Below are 11659 nucleotides of genomic sequence, written 5' to 3'. Positions count from 1 at the left end.
CAAGGCGTTGATGTGGCATGTGCTCCTGCCATCTGCTCCCGCCCGCGCTTGGAGACACGCCGGTGAGGGTCAATAGCCTATGGTTTGATCATGCCTTCCTACCTATTTTTGAGATCTTGCCCAGTTCGCTTACCATGTGTTCGGCGGCTCCTTCCTCACGAACCGGTCACCCGCCGGAGCACACAGAAGCGAAAACTGGTGAAACCCCCCACGGCGACGACGGACCGATAATCTAATAATACTTCACGGGGGAGACAAAACTTGGAGGTAAGGTTCATCGGGCGTAGTGGTAGAGTATGTAGCGGATTGAAGCGGATGTTCAAGCGAAAGGCCGAGCCGAAAAGTCTGGCCTTCCCGATCGGCATCCGTACGGAAGCATGTGTTCTTGCAACAGTCAACATCCGTCAGCAGGATAAGGTAAGGTAAGCAAGTGAGTGAGTGAGTGAGTGATCCAATCGGGAGATAACCACTTTGCAGTGCACTACTTTCCACCTGCTCCGATTGATGGTTCGGGTCCGGGCTGGATACTTGAGAAGTAATATCAAAGGCATCGATCGGGGTTGAGAGGGCCGGCCCATAGACTACATACCTACCTACCACTCTACCCACAATTATCCAGCACCGGCAGCACTGCATTTCCTCAACGCTGATTGAAAGAAAACCCACCATCACCGGACATCCTGCCTATCAAGATCAGACGAGCATAATGAATCCGACAGATTTGACTCAGTCGGTGGTCGGTGGCAGACCCCAGACCACTCACTGATCTCTCTCTCCCCGGCATGCAACTGGTCCGTACCTGACAGTCTGCCTAGGTAGGTAGGTAGGTAGGTAGGTAGCATTTCGAACAATGTGAAACCCACCACCCGCCCGGCAATGAGATCGATACACGTCGACAAGCCTATTCGACCGCGAACCGGATACTTTGGTGGAGACCGGTTGTGTGTCTGTCTGTTCTGGTCGACGACGACTCGTGCACTCACTCACTCATTCACTCACTCACTCGCCGGTCTGGACAGGCGGCGGGTTGTGAGACGAGACGCAAAGAGGCAAATTGTCCGAACATGTGTTCATGCGGCGAAATTCTTGGATCATGGATTTCCTGACCGTGATGCTGGCCGCCGAGAATAGACGCATGGACGTATGGACGGATGGAGTCGCGGATGGAACTGCCTGCCTGCCATTCGCTCAAAGAGTCTGAAACGAGTCTATTTACATTGTCAGTGGCTGGAGGAACTGGGTTACTCATCCGGGCTTACGACGAATGTGGTCTGGTAAGATGGATTTGATTGATCTTGGGTGGCCACGGATTGGAGGATATCGTTAACTTGTCGACTGAGGTGCGGGTTTCTTTATCCGTCGGTGTCTGGCCAGATCTGCTTGCCTCCAGATTGTTGAGACCCGGTTGATGTTCAGGGCCCGTTCAGGGACCAAGAGTGTCTAGAGTCGGACGTCGTGGATGATCTTTTCGTAAGAACGACCCATCCCTGCCATCATTCGAGGGAGAAGTAGCCGGACGGAGACGGTGGACTATTCACACAATGAGTGGACTGGGCAGGACAGTGGAGTCGGGTGTCAGTAATCGTCGACCGATTATTGACGACTACCGACTGGTTCGTGGGGCCAAGAGTGGGTGAATGCTGTTATCTTATACCGCTCTTCTGCAGGCCGTACGGGGAAAGCTTGATAATCCAGCGAGCTTCTGACTCCCCCAAACGCGCTACAAGCATCGTGGTTCGCTTGTCCGCGTTTGTTTCGCATTTGTAGATATGTCTTGGCATGAGGTTTTTTGAGCGTCTAACTTGAGGCTATAAGTGGACTAGTGGTTCATGCCACGTCCACGATGGGGCCTTTTTACTTAACTAGGTGATTCTTACAGAAGTGCGGTCTGCACACCGAAAAAGATCAATGTATTCTAAGGTTTCTATAAGTACCGTCCCTCGCTCGGAAGTCTCGCCTGGCTGAGTTCCATGTGGGTTGGTGATTGGAGTTCGCTCTCCCACTTCATTGACAGCAGCAATGCAGACACGCCTCACCTCGAGTTACAGTTCAGGTGGGTAGCGCGTCATGGAAAACAAAGAAAAAAGAGCCAAAGTGAAGTCGTGTCAACATGTCGTGGACTGGATCCTCAAAGCCTCTGTGGCGTTGTGAGTCGAGTCTTGGCAACCTTAGGCCAGGAACCCGGTGTGTGAGGTTGAAGAATACGTACCTGGATTGGGCCCAAGATGGGGCTGTTCGAGCCCTAAGACTGCCTGGGCAGCCGTTCGGAATTCCAGACTCTTCTTTGGCGACCCTTTCCCACATGGCACTGGCTGGGGATGGGAGGGGACCAGACCACGGTGCTTGGAGTAGCAAGAGACGGCGAACGGGCGGGCGCCGGGGTTGATGAGAGTTCGGATTGGCTACCTCGCCACCAAACAAACAGACGGGAGAGTTGACCGTTGTGAATGTTCGATCTCCAGACTTTTGAAACTTGAAACAATCTGGGCCTCCCCTCATCGGTCCCTGGTTCGCCCGGGCCTCACCTTTGCCTCTTTGCTTGCCTGATCGCTTGCCTTCTCCGGGGTCCAGCGACGGGACGGCACGCTGTGGGCGTTTTCTTTCTTGTTGTCGTCGTTGTCCCAATTCTATCCCCGACCTTGATTTCTGGCGTCACGTCGATTCGGTAAGAATCAGGCCGCAACGAACAAGTGCGACAAGAAGCGATCAGGACACAAACTGCGCCCCATGCCCCATGTCCCATAACCCCCCCACCCTCCCACCGTAACACCGTTGGTCTTGGGTCAGAGGGTCAGTGATGAAGACGATGATTGCTTGTGCCGCTGCAGCCCGGGTTGTGCGACCTTTTTTGCCCAAGTTTTAACCGAGCCAAGAAGATGGTAGACCGACACAACGACTCAGCGACGCAAAGCGGGAAAGATGGTGATGATCAGCCAAGCGGAAAATCGTTGGAGTTGAGGTGACCTTGTCGAGCTTGGTTGTTGTTGTTGCGGGGATCCCTTACCCCAGGGTTTCACCGTTCCAGGGGTAAGGAAGGGCATGGGCATGTCTAGCCCAACCTGAGTCCCTGTTCCTGGCCCAGGCTTTCCGGGCAGGGAGTGAGCGACAAGAGGAAAAGTCGGGGATGGAATGCTCGATTGTGAATCCTGGCCTTGTTGCTTTTTTGGAAGCTGTGCTCCATTCGATAGCTGCTTGGCCCCCATCATTTCCAGACGATCCCTAGGTGGTGAAAAGAGAAAAAGTGGTGAAGGTGATATTGTTGACACCCACAAAGGCGTGGCCCCCGCGTTCAATATGAAGTGCAAACGGATCTCTCTTTCTTCAATGTGTCAAACAGTGAAGCAGGTGATGGATCATTTGGGGGGTATTCTGGGCTTGCTTCTGCTGCTGTGCAAAGGGGGATACTGGGCTGGACGCCATGCAGCCCTGAACATTGCTGTGATCCGAGAGGCCATTCTCGCCGTTTCCCATGTGGTTTGAGATGCCGTGAAGCATTACATAACCTCGAGCAGAGTTTGTCACAGCAGTCGCCATGGCTACCTAGGTAGTGTAGAGACCCGGCAAGATGCGGGCGACTGACGGGATGCAGTTGTCGGGGGAGGGGGGAGGGGGTGGTTACAGAGAGAGAGCTGCGGTGGTTGAAGGGATGAGGGTTCCCATCAGATGCAAATCGAGCTTGACCACGTCGGCCGACCGGGGCTTGAAACCCAACTGCTGCCCAACACGTCGCTTGCTTCCCACTTAGACCACTCTAGCGCCAACCAATGAGGACCCCACCACGGCTAGACACACCTCCCGGTCTAGTGACCAAGCCAGAGAGCTTCAGTTTTGCAAGAGGTCGAGAGCCGCTGATGATGTCCCTCTTCCCGGTTTCTTGGACATGGAGAAAAAAAAAAGGATAAGCCGTCACAGTCCCATCACGGTTAGACAAGATGTGTGCACGATCCAGTATGTACCAAGCAACCTCAACGACTCGATTTCAAGCTTCGGGCATGGTGGTAGAAGCCTCACAGTCTTGAGCTGATGTTGTTCCATGGATGGTACCTACATACCTCACGGAAAGCCGCACCTGAAGTCGGTTCGCTTTGGGATGAGGCGGACTTTGGCAAAGCTCTTTTTGGATTTGTGCCCTGGACCCTGTCTGCCTTCAAGCTGCTCAGTGATTTGGCAATTCCTCCCTCCCATCATCTGTCTGTCCATTGCAGAGTGGCAAGCTGCGGTCTGGGGGGTTGCGACCATGTTTCTATCTTGACTGCTGTTGGCCCGTTCATTCGACCTGCTCCCAACACTTTCTCTCTCTGCGGCCTCCGGGCTTGTTGTCGCCAAACGGACAACCCCCACCCCCCAACTCGCTCGCCATCCGATTCACCTTGAGCCAGGACACGAGATCAACAGAAGTCGCGTGACACTGATAGTGGTCTCTTGAGTGATATCTGTGGTATCTCTGAAGTGCAGTTGACAAGACCTGATGGTTGCATTGAGGGGTACATCCCCCACTACACCTAGACTAGGTCGGGTAGTCTCTAGCGCAGTGGAGCCTCTGTTAGCCTTTCCCCGGGCCGCCGCCTAGCTTCCTCTCGCTGTCTTGGACCGACTTCTTTCGGAAGGGTCGGTGCAATGGGCAATCATCCCATCACCGCATAGTCAAAACATGTCAATGCCGCATTGACGAGGCCGATTGATGAGTGCTTGCGGTCCGCCTGAGTCCGACAAGAATTACCGTTAACGAGCTGTACTCCCCACGGCAATCAACCTTGTGTATCTTATTGCGTAGGGTGGCTCACAGAGAGTACACAGAGGCCCGATTCCTGCCCGGTTCCAGCCCATCAGGGCGATTATTGTACAGATGAATTGTTTAAAAATTGCTGAAACCAAACAGAGTTCCGGCATGTGCGGAGCGGGTATCCCGGGGGGCTGACGGCCACCCGATTCAACGTCGTCACCGTGTCTCGCCGTGGCTTTCCTCTTCATGCCCAATCCCAGCCATTCAATTTCTCGCACGGAACGAGCAGAGGAATGGATCGATATGATAAAAAAAAAAGATTTTGAAGCTAAAGAAAAATAATAAAAGTAAAAAAAATCGCGACGCGGTTGCGCGGAAAGTTGTGTTGAACCGAGACAAAAACAGAAACGGAGAAGCCAAAAAAAAAGGCATCATCGGTTACATGACACATGCACTTTTCCGATTTGGGAGCGGAACGAAACGCTGGCTAAGCGGATTAGGCCGAGTCGTCGGATTTCGTTGTTTTTCCTTCTGCAACGAGGACAGCATTGTGAACTTGTAACAGAGTGTTATGCGTAACGCGAAGACTGTCGCTAGAGGAAGAGCGGGACAATGAGGAGGGGAGGGCTGGAACATTGGACAGGCATCATGAATGAGACTGGGAAGAAAGTGAAACTATCACCTGGGTGAGATGAGCGCAAAGAGGTCGGCCACCGCAAGGTCACACACACACTGCACACATTCGCCATTTCCTCGTTCCTGTCCGCTCTGTCTCTCTCTCTCTCTCTCTCAGTCAGCTCGGCTGATCCCCCTCCTCACGGCATGCTGTCAGTCCCGTCCTCATCCTACTCTACTCTGACCCCCCGGTCCGCTCTGCATGATGGCTTTGGTGGTGCCCCTCCGGCCATTCATGCCCGCCTCCTGCCCGCCTTCCGTGCTTCGGCCCACGCTGAAGATCTTCAGTCCCTGGTCCTGGGCTTCTTCCCATACAGAGAGACTCGTAGTGTACACATCGAGTGACCTCGATACCGACCACCACTACTGTCTGCTACCTCCTGCCCACTGCCCACTACACTACTGCAGACGCAACTGCAACAACCTGCAACTGCACGAGCACTGCACCTTCCCTCGTACCTTAGTGTACTTTCAAGTCCAGATGCACACAAACTAGGTGGAAATCCAATCCGGTTCCTGCTTTGGGCCACTTGCAATTTCCACTTCTACTGACTGTCCTGCTCCATTCCTTCCTCGGGTCAAAAAGAAGAACAAAAGATCTCCGGCAGCCCGCTCACCGGGCATCCATTGCCATCGATCACGCATCAGACGACGGCAGACAGCAAAAGTGAACAAGACAACAACGACAACAACATAACCGAACCTTACCACACACAGCCTCCCTTGGTTCCCGTCTACCTACACGGCCCTGGGCTGCGGTCCAGCAACAGCCTAGAACCAGCACCCTATAACCACAGGCCCATCCAGGGAACACGTATCGGGGCCCGCTTCGTTGTTTCCACTTCTCTTTCCCTCCCTCTTGCGTGCAGCACAAGTCTCGGGATTGGCAGGGAAGCCGCACTTTGGCTCTCCTCACCGAATAACAAGCTCAACGCACCTTGGGGCCGATTTTCAGGTCTCCATCCAGGTCCCCAGCGGCTAGACAGACTAGCTGCTTGCTAGAGGTACCTAGACAGTCAGAAGAGGCGGCGAAACATAGCAAGCGTGTGAATGCCCATTTGTGACTATACAAGTTCAGCTGAAGCCCGCGTTCGAGGTCCCTTCTTCCATCCTGAACTCCCGACCTGAACTACTTTTACTCCTTCTCAGTCAGTACCATCTTCGTAATAATACCTAATCACTACCTGCCTACATACACACATTCGTTCTTGTCACAAACAAACCACCCGTACCTACCTACTTAGTACCCAAACCAACCAAGCACTCTTAATACATCCATCCCTCCCCCCCACTCAAACACACATATACCTCCTTCCAATACCTGGCCAGACCTAGACCTGCCCAGTCACACATAACACACACACACACACACACACACACTCTCGCTTGGAGCTCGAAAACCTGACAACCGGTACATATTCATATACACCCGTCTGCACTCTGTTGTTGCACGCCCGAGCAAGCATTGGCCGTCGAACACAGAACACAACCGCAGACACACACACGACCGCAAACACAACACCGAAGCCTCATATCACAACATCACAACCTCACCACCACACATCAAGACAGACACGATGGGAGATCGATCTCCATACCCACAACGACCTAGGCCAGGTGGAGGACCGGGGCACATGAGGGGTTTCTCTGTCTCGGACGACAGACTCAGCAATGTCAGCAGCAGCACGGGAAGCACTATTAGCACCGCCAGCACCGCCAGCACTGCCAGCACCGCTACTCCCACCAACAGAACTTCGAGCTGGCCTCTCCAACTCACAAACAGACGGGGACCTCCTCAAAACGGTCAACCAAAGTCTATTCTCCGAAGGGGCGGCCGCCCACCACCAACACCGTCTCGTGCTCGACGAAACTCGGACTCATCTTTGGCCTCGTCCAACATCCCCGAAGTAGGAAGCGGTTCCGAGACGGGCGGCTCTGATGTCGGCAGCTCTGTTCTCTCGGGTGGCCCTACCATGATGAACCCCATGGTCATGAATGGCCAGCCCATGGCGACGAGCCTACAGCAGAAGCGCCTCTCCATGCCTTCCCGGATACCCTCTCCGGCCAGACTTTCCTCTCCGTCACGGATACCCTCTCCTCGATTGCCATCACCTGCTTCCCGCATACCCTCGCCCAGCCCTCATATGGCTCTTCAAAGAGTCCCCTCAAGGGGAGGAGCTCCCATGCCCTCTCAGATCCATCTGGCCCCTGGAATGCCCGGACGCCCTCCCCTCCCACACCACGCAACCACTGGTTCGCTTGGCCTCCCACGCAGGGTGCTCAGGGCCAAGATCCCTATAATCAACCTCCCCGAAGAACGTCGTGCCACCGTTAACCTACGCCCCTCCCGGGTGCCAACCCCTCCTCAGGGCCCTCACGATGGTCCCTACGGCCCTCCTCCTAGCAATGTGCGCACGATTCCTGCGCCACGCTATGTCCTTGACAACCGACCCCACGATTATCACGATCAGGATACCGAAACCGAGTCCGTTTCGGAATCCTCGATGCACTCCAACAGCACCAGCACTCTGGCGACTACGGTCGACTCGAGACTCTCCCTTTCGGACTGCGCCAGTGATGTAACACCAACCAGCATCTTCAGATCCTCCTCAAAGTCCAACAAGTCAGCACACTCTACCGTCCGGTTTACCCGTAGCACCACCGGGTCTGATTCTGATGACACCAGCGTTGCTAGCTCCAACCACCCACCTCGCAGTTCGCAGCTTCGCGTGCCGCAACCATCTCCCCGCCCCTCGTCGCGGACTGACATGGTCGTTGCCCGAACAAACAGTGAGCCTTTGCCATCTGTTAAGATCAGGGTGCATCACCGGAGTTCCAGCCAAGAAGAGCTGAGGCAACAACAGTTGATGGAGACAAACCTTAAACGCAAGATCGCCAACCTCGAGATTGAGGTCAGGGAGCTGCGCAACGGACAAAGCGTGCTGCTGAGCAAAGAGCACGAGCACAAGGAGTCCGAGCTGGAGCTTCTTCGCAAGATTGATGAGCTCGAGACCGAAGCGAGAGGCCTGCGTGAGAACCAGGAAAAGCTTCTGGATGAGAAGTATGCGAAGGCTTGGTACCAGAAGAACAAGGAGGAGAACCTTTTGGGTAAAATGAACCAGCTGGAGGAAGAGAACAGGAAGCTGCGCAATGGCCAACACAACCTCAAGTCGCAGCTCAGTGACAAGGAGGCCGAGGTAATTCACCTGCGTGACGATCAGCGCAAACTTCGGGAGGAGCTTCAGGAGAGCATGGCCGAGGTGGCGGAACTTCTCGAGGACCAGGCCGCCCTGGAAGATGATGTCGAGGCAATGCAGAACGAAAGAGACGACGCTTACCACGAAAAGGACGAGGTTGTCGCCATGATGGAGGCAGAGAGACAAACGATGGACGAGCTTCAACACCACCTCAATATGCAAGGCCGCAGGATGGCGGAGCTGGAGCAACAACTGAACGCTACGCGTGCGGAAAAGGCTGAGATGCAAGCTGAGCTACAAGGCAAGCTTGACAACGAAACCAGAACCGCCGCCGAGTACAAGACTACTTGTGCAGCAACTAGCGCAATGCTCAGCGAAGTCCAGAAAGAAAGGGACGATCTCAAGGAGACTAGCAAAACCCTCAAGGCTACCGTCACCCGTCTGGAGGAAGATATCAAATCCCTGCAGGGAGATCGGTCCGAACATGAGGTTCGTCTCATGCAGCAAATCTCGACTATGAGGATCACGAACAATGCCCTCGAAGAGCAACGTGATTTGAGGGACAAGGAGATTGAAAAGTTGAACACCAACCTCGATGAGTTGAGGATCACCAAAGAAGTGCTTCTTGGCGAGGTTGCCACTCTCACCGATGCGAAGCACCTTGGCGACCAGATGCGTCAAAAGCTGATTGATGATGCTGCGGAGGACAAGCAGAAGCTCGCTCTAGCGGCAGAGAAGGCAGAGATGGAGCTTAAACAGCGAATCGCCGAGCTGGAGAAGGAGAAGGCGGAACTGGAGGAGGCCAAGGCCGCAGTGGAAGCAGCTCGGGCTGACTTGGAGAGCAAGCTCACCACAGCCGAGGCTAGGTCCACCGCTCTCACCACGCGCATTGATGAGCTTGAGATGTCCAGTGCCGGTCAGAGTAACAAGGTCGGCACGTTGGAGGGTGAGATTGCCGTGCTCAGGGCTGAAGGTGTCAACCTCCGCATGCTGATCGAGGGTCTCGAATCCGACAAGGCTGGCCTGAAGAAGCAAATTGAGGATCTGGAGGCTGAGAGGTTGAATGGACGGGTACTACTCACCACCCTCAACACCGATCTGGCGGGAGCGCAGACTGCCAACGTGTCGATTGCCACTCAAAAGCTCAATGCCGAGCAAGAGTTGGCGAGAATGCGCGAGTCTCTTGAGGCCGCAAAGGGCAACATGATGACGCTTTCTGGGCTCAACGCCGCTCTCCAGGCCGAGGCAGACAAGGTTCCAGGTCTACAAAGCGCCAAGGCTGAGCTGGAATACCAAGTTGCCAACCTCAGCGTTTCCAAGGTCGAGCTGGAGTCCAAGGTCACTGAGCTGGAGGCCAAGGTTGCCGAGTTCGAGACTCGTGTCGCGACGCTACAAAGCGATGCAGACAAGGTCCCCGCCCTGGCTGGCGAGAGGGACGCAGTCCGTGAAGTGGTTTCTGAACTTCAGGACAAGGTGTCCAGGCTGGAAGCGAAGCTTAACAAGGCGCAGGCTGAGGCCGACCAACTCCCTTCCATCATGGCAAACAGGGAGGAGCTTGTGAAGCGGGTGAGGGAGCTCCAGGACAAGGTCATTCGACTTCAGGACGAACTCAACTCGGATCCCGACGTGACCACGGCGGAGCTCAGGGCCGAGTTGGATGCAAAGCACCATGAGATCGAGCGTCGGATGGAGGAGGCTGCTTACCTGAGAGACCAGAACAACCGTCTTGCGGCCCAGTTGGGCTCAGCTCGCGGCCAGCTCGAGGGTCTTCAAACATCACTGGTCGTCGCTCACCATCATCGCAAATCCAGCCGCGACAGCAGGTCTCGGGCGTCGTCGCGTGATAGGTACGAGGAAAAGTCGAGCAGCAGCAGGAGCAGGAGGAAGAAGGACAAGGATATGGTCGTCGTGCGGAACTCCAGCGACAGAAGCGCCGTGTCAGTTTTACTTCATTACGCCGCCGGTATCTAAAGGAACCTTGAGCTGACAACGGCCAGGGAATACAGAGACAGGAAGAAACACAAGGAGAAGAGGAAGTCGCTCTGGCTTTGAGCGCTAGACGTTTTTCCGCCCCGCCACCGGCCAACCGGTATTTCCGCTCTTTCTTTTTTTCCCCTTTCCTGCCATGTCCGACCATCACCGACAAACTGTGTCCATGACACATACTCACATTTCGCGATTTGTCATTTGCGCAATTTGCCAAATCAGCATTCACTTGTTCATTTGTCTTCATGTACACCCACTCCAACATTCCTTTTGTATGAGCTCTCCTTGTATCTTATGGAAAAGCTTCAGGAGTGGTTATCACGTTGGATTAAAAAAGAGAAGAAAAGGGCAAGGCATCGTCATTTCTGGCATACACATACATTAGCATGGCATCTTGTGGCGCGAAGCGCAACTATAAGAAAGAACGTGAATGGGCGGCAAGCGCGAAGGAGGTTTTTTTCATGGCTTTTTATGACGGTTAACGATAGGATCATGACCAGGGCAACTTGTTTGGGCTACAGTTAGAAACGCGGTGGTCATGTGTACAAGACGAGACGATTGTAGGATACCCAGATATTGAAGGTAATGGAGGAGGATCAAATAGGAGGACATTGGATGATAATAATACAAGACTTTGGACTTGGACCTGTTCTGACTTTCCGTGGTGGTGAACAATGAGAGTTTATGAACAGTAAGTTGATCATCTTGAAATATGTGGCCTATTCTTTGTCAGTCCTCCCGCTTCCGGGATAATCTTGAATGGGCTCCGATCTTACACCTTTGGAGTTGACCGCCCAAAGCTCCCATTGACCTTGGACTACATGCTTTGTCCAAGGACTGCTGATGGTCTTTATGGAGGCCTTGAATCTAGCCTGGCTCTTCAAGCCACATTTTGATTCTAGAGAAAGAAGGATGTCGCTTTCTCGGAGAACCTCAAAATTGCTGACAACGTATCAACACCAACTTACGAATAGTATATTCCATGCAGTTGACGCCGGCTAAGAGTGAGAAGACACTTCTTGACATACTTACCCGGCTTAGAAGATTAGCATCACTGTACCTTGTTCAACTCACACAA

The 11659-nt window shown here is 53.8% G+C and overlaps 2 protein-coding genes across 2 annotated transcripts; both read left to right on the top strand.

Annotated features, from left to right (window-relative positions):
- Nucleotides 1-2110: 2110 nt before the first annotated feature.
- On the top strand, nt 2111-2386 carry NEUTE1DRAFT_100288 (uncharacterized protein; the record flags this gene model as incomplete). Its single annotated transcript, XM_009852188.1, has 1 exon — nt 2111-2386. One exon carries the CDS (start codon nt 2111-2113, stop codon nt 2384-2386), a length of 276 nt encoding a protein of 91 aa, XP_009850490.1.
- A 4646-nt stretch (nt 2387-7032) lies between these two features.
- NEUTE1DRAFT_41623 (uncharacterized protein) lies at nt 7033-10566 on the top strand (the record flags this gene model as incomplete). The annotated part of the gene is made up of 3 exons (XM_009851965.1): nt 7033-7360; nt 7574-8337; nt 8770-10566. The coding sequence occupies 3 exons, from the start codon at nt 7033-7035 to the stop codon at nt 10564-10566; spliced, it is 2889 nt and encodes a 962-aa protein (XP_009850267.1).
- Between the last annotated feature and the right edge of the window lie 1093 nt (nt 10567-11659).

The sequence above is a fragment of the Neurospora tetrasperma genome (genome assembly GCF_000213175.1).
Source record: "Neurospora tetrasperma FGSC 2508 unplaced genomic scaffold NEUTE1scaffold_3, whole genome shotgun sequence".
Taxonomy (NCBI): Eukaryota; Fungi; Ascomycota; class Sordariomycetes; order Sordariales; family Sordariaceae; genus Neurospora; species Neurospora tetrasperma.
Note: the sequence above shows the minus strand (reverse complement) of the source record. Positions and strands in the feature narration are given on the sequence as shown.